At 39.2% G+C, this 16,718-nt stretch overlaps 1 protein-coding gene across 2 annotated transcripts in view; it reads left to right on the top strand.

The window, feature by feature from the left end:
* DGKH (diacylglycerol kinase eta) overlaps positions 1-16,186 on the top strand; it is a 160,527-nt gene extending 144,341 nt beyond the window's left edge. Inside the window, exons 27-31 of one of the 2 annotated variants that reach the window (XM_059832771.1) lie at positions 1,560-1,652; positions 6,611-6,730; positions 7,101-7,209; positions 8,610-8,740; positions 16,022-16,186. In XM_059832771.1, the coding sequence (XP_059688754.1) occupies positions 1,560-1,652; positions 6,611-6,730; positions 7,101-7,209; positions 8,610-8,740; positions 16,022-16,111 (543 nt within the window). In that variant the 3' untranslated portion in view covers positions 16,112-16,186. The remainder of the gene's footprint in view (positions 1-1,559; positions 1,653-6,610; positions 6,731-7,100; positions 7,210-8,609; positions 8,741-16,021) is intronic. The other variant, XM_059832844.1, reaches the window with a different exon arrangement.
* The last annotated feature ends 532 nt before the right edge of the window (positions 16,187-16,718 follow it).

Here is a 16,718-nt window from a genome sequence, read left to right as displayed (position 1 = left end):
GGAAGAACAGAGATTTATGTATAAATAAATAAGCTGTAGTATCTGTGTGCATAAGCTTGTGGCATGAGAGCTGTTTTGTATTCCCTGTCCCCATATTAAAACAAGTTGGTTGATAATTCTTGAAATTTTTGATAAACAAGACTTCTAACTATACATACACATGCTCAAATTTAAATGAAATTGCTTAACAGATGAATGGATGCTGTATCTTCTCCCCTTTTTTGCCACTTTTTTGAAGTTGAAAGTAAAGGGCAAGTTACTTCCAATTCTGAAGGTGGTGCTCTGTATAGCAGCAGGGAGTCTCAGCCCGTCACATGCGTAGGTAAACACCCCATAGCTGATGAATTTGGTAGAGATCATGCTCAGTGATTCTGAAATTTATTAATAATACCAGGAATGGGAGTTAGGAGAACTGCCTTTTGACAGAAGAGTATTAAAGAGAAGAGTCCCCTCCTGGTGTTACATGGATATGATATCTGAGAAGGCAGAAGATGCAGTTTCTGCATTCATCAGTGTCCTCCCCAGCTGATACTCTCTTTTGTGAACACTGGACATTAGAAAGGGACATTGATGACACTTAAAATGCAGACCTTCTGGGTGTTGTTGCAGGGGGGAGTGAGCAGTCAAAAGGAGACAGGGCGTTTGGATTAGGGGCACAGTAAGAGTATGTCTGCTGCCTTTCGGAAGCTGTCAAGAATTCACTCCATCTGCAACGGGAGGTCCACAGCCAGGGGTGCTCATCCTGAAGTGTTGCAGCAGTGCTTATTAAATCAAGTGAGGTGGTATACTAATGTAGCTCTGAGCATGAATAAACCAAACTCGGGTCAGCAAATAGCAAAAACAATAGGCAAAGTAAGCTCACATCTGCTTGCAGACAACTGTGTAGGCATGTCCCTAGACATGCCTCCCCAGAGTGGAGGCATGACAAAGGCTGAACAAATACTGTTACTACATACAGGTCAATTCTTGTGGATGCATTCATAGAAATTTTAATGTTTAATTAGTGCTATGCAGAGAATGCAAAGGGGGTGAGGGGAAATGAGTTTCCTGGCTTCTCTCTTCACACTAGACAGTCTGGGTGTTTTCAGGGATTAGACCCAAAAAAGATTAATTAGGTAGAGGCTGTCTATATCTAACCTAAATTTATGTATGGTAAATATATTAGTTAACCTTTGCTTCTTAAAACATTGCTAGCAGCTTATTTCTGCTAAGGATAAGGTGAACAATTCGGATCAACAGTCGTTGTTAAATGAGGCCCACAACTTTTCTGCTGGCCTTTGTCATCCATAAAAATTGTGGATTCATTTCACAGGTGGCTGGTCACTTGATGATCTTCAGGATTGTACAAAGTCATATTAAATGAAGTTGGGGAAAAGACAGTAAATAGATACTAAAATTTTCTATTCTATTCTCATTGCTGAAGAAGTTGTCAGTGTAGAGCTAAATTTATGTATTTCTCCTAGGAGAAGACACTTAAGATCTGTCCTGTAAGCCCAAAGTACTTATTCTGAGTCTGACTTGCATCACTTCAAATAATTTTTATGGTTCTTATTCCCCAGAGCCTTACCAGAAACACTGCCATGGAGATAGCTGTCAATGTGAAGGCCCTACATAATGAAACTGAATCTCTGCTAGTAGGAAGAGTTCCTTTGGTAAGGTCACAAAATACATGGCTTTATTCCCTCATTCAGATTATCTGTGATTTGTTCTTTGCTGATTTTTTAAATCAGTGCAGGATTTATGACATGCTACAAGAAGCTCTGTAAGGCCAGTTGGAGGATATTACACTGCATTTGTGGTTTGGATCAGAATGAGTTATGAATTTTTGTCCTAGGTTGGCATCCATCTTACCTCACTTCAGATATCTAGAAGGTCATTGCCTGGGCTTCGAGAGAGATGTCCATTGCCTAGTCAGTGGAGAGAAATAAGTATCTCTGTTGAGGTTGATTCACACTCAACTGTCTTGGAGGCCTATCTTAGATAAATCGTCTTCTGGAGTGTTAGCATTCAAGAGAACTTCTGGAGTTTATTATGTGACCATCTTCAGAGTTTAAAGAGCACCTAGGGTGAGAGCTGCTCAGACTCATACATTCAACTTCTACAGATCTAATTTGGGCGAGTAAATCTCACCCTTGTTCTAATACCTGGCAGGAATTATTTTATAATCTTTAACTGGTAAGTGTTCAGTAGACCTCTGATGGTATTTGAAGACTTTTAATCTTCTTCTTTGGCTAGTGTTTCTGTGCCTAAAATGCTGAAGACTGCTCAAGAATTGTTGTACCTGGATGTGTAATTAGAAAATTTCTAAATATGACACTGTGAAGAGAAGAAAGATGTCAGGTTTTCTATGCTAGTCCAGTTTTATATTAAAAGATACTCAGTAGGAACAGTTACATTTTCTTTGGATTCAAAAGCAGATTTATTACTAACTTACTGTTTAAGTGTTATAATTAAAAATGGATGTCAATAGGAATGTTTTTATTTAGCTGAGTTAGGGTATGTGTTGGAAATCATGATTTAGGAACATGCCAACTACGCCAATTTGTCATGAATGGGTGATTTAGATAATTTAAAGAATCGCCGTCAAAGGTACTAGCAAAAGTGATTTTAATATGATGTTGTAAAAGTGTGACTTAACAAAGTTTGATGCCAAGGTTCACTCTATTACTGTACAGCACAATCATTTGAACAATGATTCAAAACTACAAAGACACAAATCAAAGTTACCGCGACAAAATCAAAGTTACCAAGGCACAAATCAATGTTACCATACTACAAGGTTATGTGTGGTATTGGTTGCTTACCAAAGATCTGCCATTGGTAAAAGGTCTCTCAGCCTCGAGGAGCAACCTTGAGAGGTGTCCCAGCTCAAGGGGAGATCACCACCATGCAGCGACGCTGCCTAGCAGAGAGAGCTCAAAGAAGGCTCTTCGGCTGTCATATTTATGGAATAAAGTGGTTGGCTTGTAGTCAAATTACATGCGATGGGAAAGGTATGCGTGAGACTCCTTGTACCCACAACTTTCTTTGTTCCTTGATAAATGAGTCTTGGAAAAGCCACCCGCTATTCATGGGTTAATTGCATGATTGGTGTGCCAAGCTTATATGCATCGATGCTCACTGTGTCACTCTGCTCCTTTGTGGGCTTTCAGAGAACAGACTGGAACTAGAGGAGTTCTTAGCCCATTAACGGCTTAGGCATTTACCTCCTTTGGAGCCTGTACCAAACTACTCCTGGTTTGGTTAAGGGGTCAAGTGCATCCGTCACAGTATGAAACTTACTGGTGCAGGTGCAGATACCTTTTTACACAAGTGATAGATGCTACAGTAACCAGAAGTTAATATGGTCTAAAGGCTAATAACCATTTAAGTTCTAGAAACAGTCAAAGATTAGGCTCATGTGATTTATTTTATGAGCTTTTTGAAGGGAAATTTATTCATTAGATGCTTTTGTCCAAGAAAAGGGAAAAATATCTGCTGTTTTTTTTCAAATTGCTATTACTAATCCCCCATATTTCAGATTGAATGGGGAATCAGATTAATTTATTTAGATTTTAAAATCATTTAGGAAGAGGAATTAGAACAAAAGCTTTACGTTGGTGATGCCATACTAGGACTAGTGTAATTTATCAAGGCAGTCTGGAAATAATGTTATTATGGAAACCTTCCCATTGAAACATTACCTTTTCTATAGCTAGTTGTGATATCATTGAACTGGTCCCTTGTTCAGGCTCCAAAGCTTAATGTGATTCATTTGTCCATTCCTGACTTTTATGTGTTGTATTTCTGCTTCTCATTATGGTCTGTGCAAATGTCTTTATGAGACTACATCAAACACATTTGTTAACAAAATGGCCGTTTGGAAGATGCTGAGATAATCTTCTGGGCCGTTTGGAAGATGCTGAGATCATCTTCTGGAGATGTCCATTACACTCATTTGACATCGTGCTTGTTTAGAACAGTAATTCACAGTCAAAATAACAAGGTATCTGGTTAACCTTATTGCCATGTATTTTATAAATGCTGAAGCTACATGTATGTTGGTCCCTCACTCTGTTAAAACAGAGACACGTGAAATGTAAGGTGTTGCTTGATGCATCAGCCACTGCCAGCATACACTGTTCTCCAAATTATCTTTCTCCTCTGACAAAAACGGATATTCTTTCTTTAATATCTTCCTCTTTTTTTTTTTTTTGCCTCTTCAATTCTCCCTCACCTCTCTTTTCTGTGATCAAAGCTCCTGATAGCAGTAAATTGATGCCTTTGTTGCATATACTACTTGATAAGCTTTTTCTTTGGTTGCCATTTACCAGCTCTTGAGTCTTTCCGTTATGGCTTCTGAAAGGAAACAAAAGAAATGTAAATATATATACAAGGAGTGATTCCTGCCACCTCCTGTAAGATATGATTAACAAAGTTCATACAATAGCATTAGCTAGATGGTATCAAATGGTGCATTAGCTATAAATACCATTTTTAGTGAAATTATAAGATGGGACAATGAAGCTGATTTGTGGAATCTCCCACATGGTTATGGCTGGAATACAGTTTGGAAAAAAATAAAAAATACTATGTTTTGTCTAGATATTTTCCAAAGGTACCGTTTCCATTTTTGCTTTTTAAAAAGCATTTTCAGTCTGGAACAGAGTACAGTTTTCCAATGTGTTAAGGGAGAAGTATGACAGAATGTTTCATTTCAACTGAATGAAATTATCTGAGCTCACTGAAATACAATATTTCCATATTAAAAATTTTCGTTGTGAAGGAATTGAAAAAATCCTTTATTTTCATTCTTTCATTCATAGTGTTAATTTCCATTTTGGAAATAAGAAGCTTTTCCAAGATGTTGTAAAAGGAGAATTTACCCTAAATTGCTGACTCTTCCTTTACCAGAATTTCACTATTGTTTTGGGTTTATTTCAGGAGCAGTATTGCCAATGCATACACTTTCTCACCATCAGATGAGAGGTTTTTTGTCCCCAAGCAAAATGTTTTCCTTGGAGAATCAAGCAATTAGATAAGTGCTTGCTGAGAAAGAGATAACGCTTTGCTTCATTCATATAAAATAGATGACTTCTTAAATAATTTTTTAAAAATGGAAACACGAGAAAAGTTGTAACTTCTTCAAAGATGAGTGGGTCTTCCACTGTGCTCCAAATTAACTGAACTGTTCAAACTGGAAAAAAAAGGGAAGGCAAAAGAAAGATCGGAGTCTGCTTATGGGCACTGCAATCTGTGAGCTTTAGAAGAGAAAAGAACATGATAGCAAGAGGGAGCTTATATTTCCAGTATTACTATAGTAAGCAGCAATATCTTACTAAAGATAGTCTCTCCTTTGAAAGGTGGTAATATATGCAAACTATTGAAGCAAAGGAAAGAAGTTTTTGTTAGGTAGGATAAATTAATGGGGGCTTGTAATTTATCACCAAACCCCAACAACATCAAAATCTTTTTCCAGCACTAAAGATCAAAGATTCTCTTACAACTCCATTTTAAAAATGCATTCACTAGGATATAACTTAATTAGATCCTTTCAAAAGGATATTCTGCACTGCTTTGGGACTACGTTTACTTCAAAGAGAGAAAGAGATGCTCAGATTGCTTTATTAGTGATTCCAAGCAACTCGTTTCAGGATTCAACTCTTTACTTTGAAATGGTGTTTCAGCAACCCCAGATAAGCCCAAACCAGCTTTGCCAGGGATCAGCGGCCTGCCTTACCTCTTCCTCACAGGTGCTCGACTCGCACAACAGCGCAGAATAGTTTTCAGGCCGGGGTTTTAAGGAAAACTGGTACCTCCATGGGGTTCTCAAAGTGTTGATAGAGCCAAATTCCCATAGGTCAGTAAGTCCCAAGCTTTTTACACTGCTATCACTTTCTTTTTCTCTTTGGCCTTCACTGATGTGTTTGACTTTCTGTCTGCTGTCTGGGGCTGCAGTCATGTCCCTCTTCCATGTCTGGTCCCCATTCTTCCCACCCTCAGCCAGCAGCAGTGGCTATCACTCCATGTCTCACCTATTTAGAAGGGGTAGTGCAGGTATTGTATCACCACTGGAAGACCTTTGGGAATGGAGCATCTTCAGTAAGATCCATTTCCTCTTACGACCATGAGAGAACAATCTATCATATGAATACATTTGCAAATAGTAACGCAGGCTTACTACCATCTATTCAATTTTTTTACACCACTTTTCATACAAAGATTTTCCAGGCTCTTGCTTTTCTGATCAGGTTTTATCTCCCTCGTGCTGGCAGTTTCCATTTCTAGTGTGTTCTAGTATTGGTGTTATCTGATAACTTTTGCACTATGAAGACTCAGGAGTGTGGTGAATGATGACAGTGATTGACAGCTAGGTCCAGCTGGTCTGCACCAAAAGTCTCAGCTGTCTCAGTCATCCCTTTGTGGTTGGGACCATAATAAAGGTAGTGTCAGGGTGGTCTGACTTGTCTCTGAAGGAAGATTTAACTTGGTAAGATTATTTGTTTTCACTGTTCATTTACACTCACCATGAAGTAGTCATCTGTTTGTGTGTGGTAACAACATATCTAGATTTAAATGTTATACGTTAACAAAACTAAAAATGCTCTTTTTCTGGCCTGTTTATAAACAGCAGTTAGAAGCTCCCCATGAAGAGCTGTTGTCTGATGCTTTGCACAGCGTGGAAATAGAGTTGAGAAAACTTGCTGAGATACCTTGGCTTTACTATGTTTTTCAACCAAATGATGATGAGGTGGGTTTGATTTGAATAATTCCTGTTTCTAACTGAACTTAATTTTCTTTCGATACGGAGGAGTAAGTTAGAATCCCTCATGATCTGGAGAGGCAATTGCAGTAGTGGTGCTGGATCATTTCTATCTGCTGTGAACAAGCTTCTAAGCTTAGGGCTTTTTTGTGTGTTTTGTTCCCTTTTGTGAATGTAAAGGTTTTGAATAGTTATTTAATAAATGAAACAAGTATAGAGTTAAATCCTGAAATTCTTCTTTATGGAAGCAAAATTTGGTCTCAGTTTTTGAGATTAACTCTGAATTACCATCTCAAGCATGTAATTTTACTGTTGTTTTCTGTTAATTAAAGGTAGCTATGTCTCTTCTTTCATGCAGGATCCCCCTCTGGATTATGCTAAAAGAAACAACAGAAGTACGGTGTTTCGCATAGTGCCAAAGTTTAAAAAAGAAAAAGTTCAGAAGCATAAGACCAGCCCTCAGCCTGGTATGTGTTTTGAAATTACAAGAAAAATAGTAGCATTTGGGGAAAATGTGATTTTTATGGTGGGTTTTTTTTTTTTGGTAAGAGCTGAAATGATGCACTCTACCTAAGAGTAAAGTCAAAGTGAAAAGCAACTGAGCTAACTGGCATCTTCATTAGGATGATTTCTTTCAGTGCATTTAGAAAGCATTCACTAGGACCCAAAAACTTCCAAGTGAACCAAAGAACTACTGCGAAAATATTTATATAGTTTTATCATGCGACAGGACCTGTGTCGTTGCTGGAGGTTACATTTGATTAACTCATAGCAATACAAGTTGTAGGTAAACACATTGTTTCCCTGCGAAGCTCCAATTCAGGTTAGTTTCAGAAGGTGTGAAGTAGCTTTTATCACACTGGTATAATGAACCAGTTATTCTTAAATTTCAGATGGGTTTTAAGTTCAGCAAGTGAGACAAATCAAACAAAAATCCACGATAGTCAATATCGATTTTTTTGATTAGTAGAGGTTGAACAAACTCCACTCTCCTCTCTTCCCACTCTTATCCATTAACTTACTTCCTTAAGGTTACGTCCAGGAGTTAATCAGTGATCAGATGGTCCTAAAACTGTTTCTGCATCTTTGTCTTTTTAATGGACAGTTGGTCAAAATCTGCAAAATCTTGCAGATGTTGATCAGACTTCATATTTTAGATTAGACTTCAGATTTCACTTCACTGTACAACTGATTGGCATTGAATGAAGTTGCAAAATTATAGCGATAAGTAGCAAAACTATTTTATTTTTTTTAATAAATGTGCTCTTATTAGGACTAATGTGGGCAACTAACCTTAGAGAACAATGTTTTACAGACAGCTTCTTAATGGCCTATGTAACACAGTAGCTTAAAGAATACTTGTTGCATTAATTAAGAATACTAGAAACTGTTTATTAAAACTGGACTTGCTTGCTGACATTGCTATATTTAAGGTATGGTTGATAGTTTAATTTTACATGTTAATTAGTTTTTGAAGGCCTCTCCTCTCCCTGGATGACTACTAATAAGTTAATGGTATAAAGCAGAACAACATTAGATTTCGCGTCACTGATCCTAAGATGGTTTAATGTGAATTTGTTGGGACATCAGGGTTTAAAGGCTTTACTGAAGAAACTGGAGTAAAGCTGAAAGCATGCTGCAAAGCAAAGAACCCCAACTTTGTTTAGATACTTTCTCATGTTAACTGCTAACCTGTAACCTGCATGTAAAAAGGAAATTGTCAATTTTTGTGGAAATGACACCTCTAACCTTTCCCTTTGCTAGCACGGCAATTCTACTCTGTTTTCCACTCTCTTTGGCCTAACCTTTGCTTGTGATGCATTTGAGCATGTAGAAATTAAGGGGGTTTTGCTCTTAACTTTGGTAGTTCAAAAATGGGGCACAGATGAAGTTGCTGCTTGGCTGGATCTGCTCAGTTTGGGAGAGTACAAAGAAATCTTCATCAGCCATGACATCCGAGGCTCTGAGCTTTTACATCTGGAAAGGCGAGATCTTAAGGTATTTCCTTTGTGCTACTTTTCTGCTATTGACCATTTTCTTTGACAAAACAACAACCAACTTTTCTTCTTTCCCTGCACTTGTTATGTGCTTGTAGCTTGGCTTACACTGTGCAAATGTGCAATAAACTAATACGCGCTGTCCTTTGGCCTGAATTTCTGAAGTGCTGACTTGTACTCGCAACCAAGAATATCTGTGTTATCCAAAATTTCCTTTTTTTGCACTTTATATAGAATGATAGCATTATAGTTTATGTCAGAAGGCATAGGAGTAGCATGTTTGATTTCTTACTGACATCAGTGTAATATAATACTATCTTCAAGAGTTCAGTGTTTCCATTAAACAGGATCAGTATGAATCAGTTGAAGGTGGTGATAATAATTTTGAATCTATCTACTGCAAGGTCAGCAGCTACGAGCAGCTGACGTGCTTCAGGTGATTTATTGTATATATATATTGAATACAGTGGGTGTGGGAGAGATAAGCAGCTTAATAAATTGCGGCATTGGACTTATATGGCATTGGTCTTTGTGTGTCAAAATAGACCTTTGCAATAGGTTTTCTCATTCCTGACCAACCTCTGCCTGATTTTATCTGTATAGATTTAAAAAAGAGCACTTTTAAAAATTGTCTCCAAAACTTTCTTCCTCTGAGGTCAGATTGATAAGTTTTGCAAGGAGAAATGTCACCTAGCAGTCTGAGGCTGTTATTTGAGCATGCTGGTCTTTTTCAAGAATGACTTAAGTGCATCCATTATATGTAATAGAGGCTATATCTTTGGGGATTCATTACATTACATTACTTTTTCTGGGAACTCAGTAGTAATGAGTTCTTGATAATGTGTTTTGCAACTGCTTTTAGCACATGAGAGAGGAAATAGGATGTTGTATAAATCGCAAACATTTACATTGAGAGTGCAAGTCATTGCTCTAGCCACAGTGCAGTAGTCTCCAGATAGAGGCAATACTTTCACACAAATGTGCCATTTTTTGTAAAGTTTCTTATAAAGTATGAAAACCTGACATTTTCAGGTAGCGCTTGCATTGTGTGACTGTTGCAGTAGAATGCAGCTGCTGAAGATAAGTGTGTTTAAGATGATCTGTTTGGCTGTTCTGTATTATTTTACCCTTTGGTATTAGATTGCCTAAGCTTCTTTCCATGGAAGTTAAATTTCTTTCTTTCAGGATAGTTCCTGACATGGAGGGACAGTTTCAGGATAGTCCCTCCCTGCAAAAATTTAGAAATAGAAAACTGTCCAAGCAATCCACCACAATGTTTCAGTGATGGATGTTGCAAGTCCCTGTTCTGAATGGGCACTGAACAAATTTAAAACGTAACTGGGAAACTCAGCATCACACAATGCATAGGTTTGCTAAAATGTTAAGAAATCTTAAAAAAACCCCCAAGATGTCAAATTTGTTGGAATAAATGATGGTGGGTAAGATCAGTGTTAAACTAGACATGGCTTCTGGCCTTGCCTCATTTCTGATAGGTACCCATTTGACTGCATGCCCAGCAGCCTGGCACTTAAGCCAAGTAAGTATCTGCAGCAGGGTAATCATCAATCTGTTATCTTTGTTGCTAAGATTCATGCTGATTCAGCATAAATAAAACTCCATCACAAAGGCCTATGCCCTAAAATATCTGAAAGTTTGTCTTAGAGCCTACAGAGAGACAGACTTTTACTGTCCTCTCTATCTAGTGCTGCCTGGAAGCACCTAGAAGGTTTTAAATTACTCAGCATAGCTGGACGAGAAGTTGTTCTACGCAAGTTGCCAAGGGTATATCCTGTGCTAGCAGAAGTCTTGCTCTAGAATCGCCCCATCTGCTCGTTAGCAGATGCTAAGAGCTTCCAAAGCAGTGCTGTTTGTAAGGTAGGCTAGGCTTTTGGCCAAGCATGGCTTGCGCTCTGTGTAGCAACGCTGAATTTAAATAGCAGAGTTTAGCACTCATCCTGTTCATTACAAACGGGGCATGATCTCTGCAGGGAGCCAATTAAGGATGGCTCAGGGAGTCTGCAGTTTTCTGACTAGTGACATGAATTGGTGTCAAGATGTGTAATGTGATCCCTAGGAAATGAGGAACACGTCACAAGCTGCCCTAATAATTTTTCCTGCCTTTGGCTATCAAGGTGTGCAGATGAGTCTTCAGTGCTCTTGCGAGCTATAATCTGTCTACAGCCTCTCCTCCAGTGCAAGGCTTGTGATTCCTGCCAAGCTAAACGGGCTTGCCATTGATTCACAAGCTCTTAAGTCATGTGCAATAGATTTACCTCTATTACCTCTTATGTCTACAACAGGAAAAATTGTGGCCTGTTTCAATTGAATCCTCTGGGCCCACCTTTCTTTCTGTAGTCAAAAGTAGAGATAAAAAGCAGTACGGAAATGGATTTGATGAAACTCTCTTCCTTGGCACACGTCACTGAAATAGATCGATATGTTGACTGAATTGCATACCTCTAATTATATTTCTGCATAGCTTGTGGATCTCATTTGGAGTTAGCTCTGTGTGGCAACTGGCAAATGGAGAACACCTCCAAGAGGAACCAGATAGCTCTCTCCACCTAGCTCCTGCAGTAATACCCTTTCTCCAGCCTCCTATGCCTAATTTTATTTAGGGGAATCTGAGACTTTTACACCCATGTGATTTTCTTTCACTTGAGGAAAGGCTGGGCAGTGAATTGCAAACCGTGCTGTAGAAACTGTAGAAAGAAAGCTTGTTGTGACTTTTTTTTTTTGACATTATTTTACAAGCAAACTCATTGAAAACTAGACTGATATTTCTGAAATATATGCTGGCATTCTTAGCATTGATAACCATGTTCCTATGCACGCAACTTAGTAATAATCAGAACTGCAACACATTTCACAGAATTCACAGAATCACTAAGGTTGGAAAAGACCTATAAGATCATCAAGTCCAACCATCAACCCAACACCACCATGCCCATTAAACCATGTCCCACAATGCCTCATCCACATGTTCCTTGAACACCTCCAGTGATGGGGACTCCACCACCTCCCTGGGCAGCTTATTCCAGTGTTTCACCACTCTCTCAGTAAAGAAATTTTTCCTAATATCCAGCCTAAACCTCTCCTGGTGCAACTTGAGGCCACTTCCTCTTGTCCTGTCGCTAGTCACTTGGGAGAAGAGACCAACACCCACCTCTCTGCAACCCCCTTTCAGGTAATTGTAGAGAGCGATGAGGTCTCCCCTCAGCCTCCTCTTCTCCAGACTGAACAACCCCAGTTCCCTCAGCCGCTCCTCATAAGACTTGTGCTCCAGACCCCTCACCACCTTCATCGCCCTTCTCTGGACACGCTCCAGCACCCCAATGTCCTTCTTGGAGTGAGGGGCCCAAAGCTGAACACAGTATTCGAGGTGCGGCCTCACCAGAGCCGAGTACAGGGGCACGATCACCTCCCTGCTCCTGCTGGCCACACTATTTCTGATACAAGCCAGGATGCTGTTGGCCTTCTTGGCCACCTGGGCACACTGCTGGCTCAACTTCAGCTGGCTGTCAATCAACACCCCCAGGTCCTTTTCTGTGAGGGAGCTTTCCAGCTGCTCATCCCCAAGCCTGTAGCATTGCATGGGTTTGTTGTGACCAAAGTGCAGGACCTGGCACTTGGCCTTGTTGAACCTCATACAATTGGCCTGGGCCCATCCATCCAGCCTGTCCGGATCCCTCTGCAGAGCCTTCCTACCCTCCAGCAGATCAACACTCCCACCCAACTTGGTGTCGTCTGCAAACTTGCTGAGGGAGCACTCAATCCCCTCATCCAGATCGTTGATAAATATATTAAACAAGACCGGTCCCAAAACTGAGCCCTGGGGGACTCCGCTTGTGACCGGCCGCCAGCTGGATTTAAGCCTATTCACCACCACACTCTGGGCTTGGCCATCCAGCCAGTTTTTTACCCAGCGAAGAGTACACCTGTCTAAGCCGCGAGCCACCAGCTTCTCCAGGAGAATACTGTGGGAAGTATTCTCCTATTCTACCTATTTGGTAGGATGAGGATGATATCTCCTTAGAGCTCCATAGTAATGTTGGTTTCCTTGGAGAAAGGGTTGCCATGTCTCATGTCAGCTTGATAAGCAGTGCCAGTCAAGCTGAAGTCTATGCTGAGGACTGCGGCGTTTCATCGCTCTGTTTCACAGTAGCGTGTTTTGAAAAAGCTCTTGCATGGAAAATGTTTTCCAAGATTTGTTGGACTTCAGGCATGCTAGATGGCTTTTGACACTGGGAATGCAAGTAGGGTAGGTTTCTCATCTGGAAGATGTTAATATTAAGGAGTGTTTATATAAATTGTTTGGTAGGATTACATTGGTGTTACGTTTGGCTAAAATCTGTGGGGCAAACCTGGAATAAATGGGTTCTTGGCTAAGCAGACAGCGGCCTAGTCACCATAATATAATGCAGATGAAGAACTCCTGAAAGCTGTTGCAGGAATTTTCATCGGCTTTTTCTTGCCCAGCCTTTTTTTTTTTTTTTTCTTTTTCAGAATTTTTTGAGCCTTACCTGCTGAAGGCTTAGATGGCAAAGTGGTGAGGAAGAGCAGAAGGAGAGGTGATCCTAGAGTTTTAAGGCCATAGCTGGGGAAAAAGAAAGGCTATTTTGTTCCTCAGGCTCTGGCTAGAGTCTTGTCTTCGAAACCATTTTTAGTCAAATAATTTAATTTTTGTCAAATAGGTACCAATTAAATATGGACATATTATGTAGACTATGATGAAACTCATGCATGCACAAAAATGCAGAGATCTTAGGGGATCTCGCTTTTTGAATGATGCATGATATGCTTCTGTAGCAGATCCTTTTAGTCTGAGATGACAGGATTTCTGCAAACTTTCCTGCATCAGTAGTAAACTGAGTATACTAGATAGCATCTAGTGTCAGGAATGTGTAAATTTTAATTTCCTCCAAACCAAACTATTACACAAACATAAAAATTCAGAATTTATCTTGTTGTTTGGTTTGTTTTCCCCTGCAAGTGTGGCAGAATTTATTAAAAGGGTCCCAAAAATTGTGATGAGGCTCTTGACACTTGCTGTTCTGATCTACGTTACAGCAACTTCAACTGGAACGGAAATAAAACCAAAATCTCTTGCCTCTGAAACATAGGTGTTGTTGACGATGCTTTGTAAAGGTTGATGGAAAAAGTGGCTGAGTTTTCTGGGAATTTCATAATATGATTCTTTCCTCTGTTCTTTGAAGTCTGGCAGCATCTCGCTATGTTGCTTATCCAACAGAAGTTCTACTCATGAAAAATATTTCTACTGAAGAATTTGCAAGTTCTTAACCTCTAACATGTGTGGCTTCTTGTGGTTTGGAAAGTATCCCAGAAGTTTTCCCTTATGTAGAATTTTCTCCACATAGCGACTAGGCTATTTCAGTAGTTTCAATAGCCGTGTGTATTTTTGATTCATTGGAAAATTAAGTTTAGCATAAAAAAGAAAATATTCTCCAAATATAAAATGATAAATATTACTGTCATTGTGGGATGAGTTTAACAACTACTACCTACCTCAATTCTCTTAACTTAAAAATTAGTACTACATTTTTTTATAAGTGAGATGACCATTAGTAGAAACAAAATATGAATTGATGTAAAGTGGATAATAAGAAGATTTTTTTCAGATAGGTTTATGAACAGCACTTGATTTGGGGACTTTTATGAACATATCTTGAACTCTTTAATGCTGACAGCTTTGTGCCAAAGTGTGGTAAAAGATGGTCACATATTTATAGTATTGACAGCTTTCAACTGAAGGAACAACCAAGTTTTTTTTCATCTCTAACGAAACCAGAATTCAATCTTGACTCTCTGAAAATTAATCTACCTGTTTAATCTGTGCTGTGCTACATTTATAATAAAATAATTAATTCACGCCCATCTTACCACCCCTTTCTTCTTTTGGAGAAATGCAAAATTAATTGCATGCTAACACTTCTAAGTAATATAAAGTGCAGATTTTCTGAGGTTTCTGTGGCTGTAGAAAGGTAGATACAGTCTTTGTGTAGAGTATGTACAGAATATTATATATGGTTTCATTTTTCACTCTGTATGAGAACAATTATTTCAAGCTGCTTAATTACACTCCTTTGCTTTTAATGTCTTTGTAATGGAAAATCTTCCTGTTAAAATGAAAGGATTTCTATTTCAGAAAAATAGATAGTGAAACATTTCTAAGGGTTTTTTATTTAATCACAATCTATTTACATACGGTTTATTCTACAAATAACTAGTGTTTGAATCTTGCTCAACATCACTAACGCAAGGATTTTAAAGAGTTTCCCAAAGCTGGGCTTTACAGACAAGGGAAGCAGATTTCCACCAAACTGAGCTAAAAATTCATTAGCGCAGTTGGGGATCATTAGCACAGCTGGTCATCCCATTCTGCCTCTCTGACCATTGGACCAGTCAAAACTGAAAAAGGATGCTGCTAAAGCTGTTATTAATGCTGGAAGAGGTTTGCTGCAAAGATTTCTTGTCTGTTGTCACTCATACGGAGATGGGTCCCAGAAACCAATATTAGAAACATTTCAGCTGATGTGATTGCTTTAGTGGTGGCTACAAGGAGATTTACACTTGTGCTTTTTACATTTTCCTTTGGGATGTGACTGTCATGTCTGAGAATTTTTCTTCCAGCTCTCTAATCGAGAAGATCGATGTTAGGAGACGTAACCTTTTTGGAATGAAAAACAAATGCTTACCTTTTCTATTGCTCTCTAAAGGGAAGTTGTCCTACACGCCTGTAGCCGTTATATCCACTTTCCCTTGAGAAACTGGGGATGTGTGTGTTTGATGATTAAAGCACACATCATAGGGCCTCAGATCAAGTGACATTGCTGGACAGAAGCTCTAATCCATCGCATCCTACCAAGCATTTGATTGCTGTGTTAGAGAGGAGGAGGAGATTGTTCTTTTTTTGCCAGAAATTGTGAAAGGTTTTGGTACTTAGAAGTCAAGTGAAAGATGTTTTTGACAGATATTGCAGTGCCTTGGGTTGTCATTATTGCAGGTAAGTAATTTTCTGTCTGCAAAACAGAGGGGGATTCACTGTATGCTCTAAGCAATTTTTTTGTTAGGCAACACTTGCTAGTGCCATAGAATCTTTTCCAGTTAATGCTGATTGCAGTGAGCACATTTCTAGACGTTTGTTGCATGGCTAGATCACAATCAATGGTTTGGGGTTTTTTCCTTTTTGTAAATAAACTTTCTTCTTTTTCTTTTTCTCTTTTTTTTCTTTTTCTTTCTTTTTTTTTTTTAATTTCTGTAGGACCTGGGGATAACGAAAGTGGGTCATATGAAGCGAATTCTCCAGGGAATTAAAGAGCTCGGCAAGAACACCCCTTTGTCTGAAGTGTAATTATGCTGGTGCTCTCCCTAGAGAGAGAAGGGAAAGTTGCTGGAGAAGCAAAGCTGCAGGCACTTAGCTGTCTTCGTAGTTTACTCTATGGAAGAATAAGCACCGGTGTGTCTGTACAGGCTAGTATCTCTGAATTCTTGTATGGTTAAGAGCTTGCTGCAAGAGTACAAAAGGATTTGTGCCAAAAAAAAGCAAAAGGTGATATGTTCTGCGAAGACATTTTCTTGGTGTGCAAACTTGGCCAGTTCAGATAAGCACATTTTGGTAAATTGATTGGTTTATGGTGAACTGCACTGACTGGAAAATATAATCGAGAAATGATTGCTTTGCTTACATGCAGCTCTGTATGCCTCTCTTTACACTGCAGCAAGATACCACTGTACAGCATGAGGTTGTCTGGTTATCCTTCCAAGGCAGAGCTCCATAAAACCTCCTGTGCAGGAGACCGAGAGGTTTTGGAGGTTTAACATGTGAGCCTAGCAGTGCTGCAGGTAGCCAGCACTCACTGGCCACACAGAAGTGGGGAGAGATACCTTGTGATACCATGAATGCAAACTATAATGCATGGTGTGCCTGCCTGAATCGTCTGTTGTTCTGTTGCATGACA

This window comes from Gavia stellata, chromosome 1, assembly GCF_030936135.1.
Source record: "Gavia stellata isolate bGavSte3 chromosome 1, bGavSte3.hap2, whole genome shotgun sequence".
NCBI lineage: Eukaryota > Metazoa > Chordata > Aves > Gaviiformes > Gaviidae > Gavia > Gavia stellata.
The sequence above is the reverse complement of the archived record's forward strand: the minus strand, read 5'-3'. Positions and strand labels throughout refer to the sequence as shown.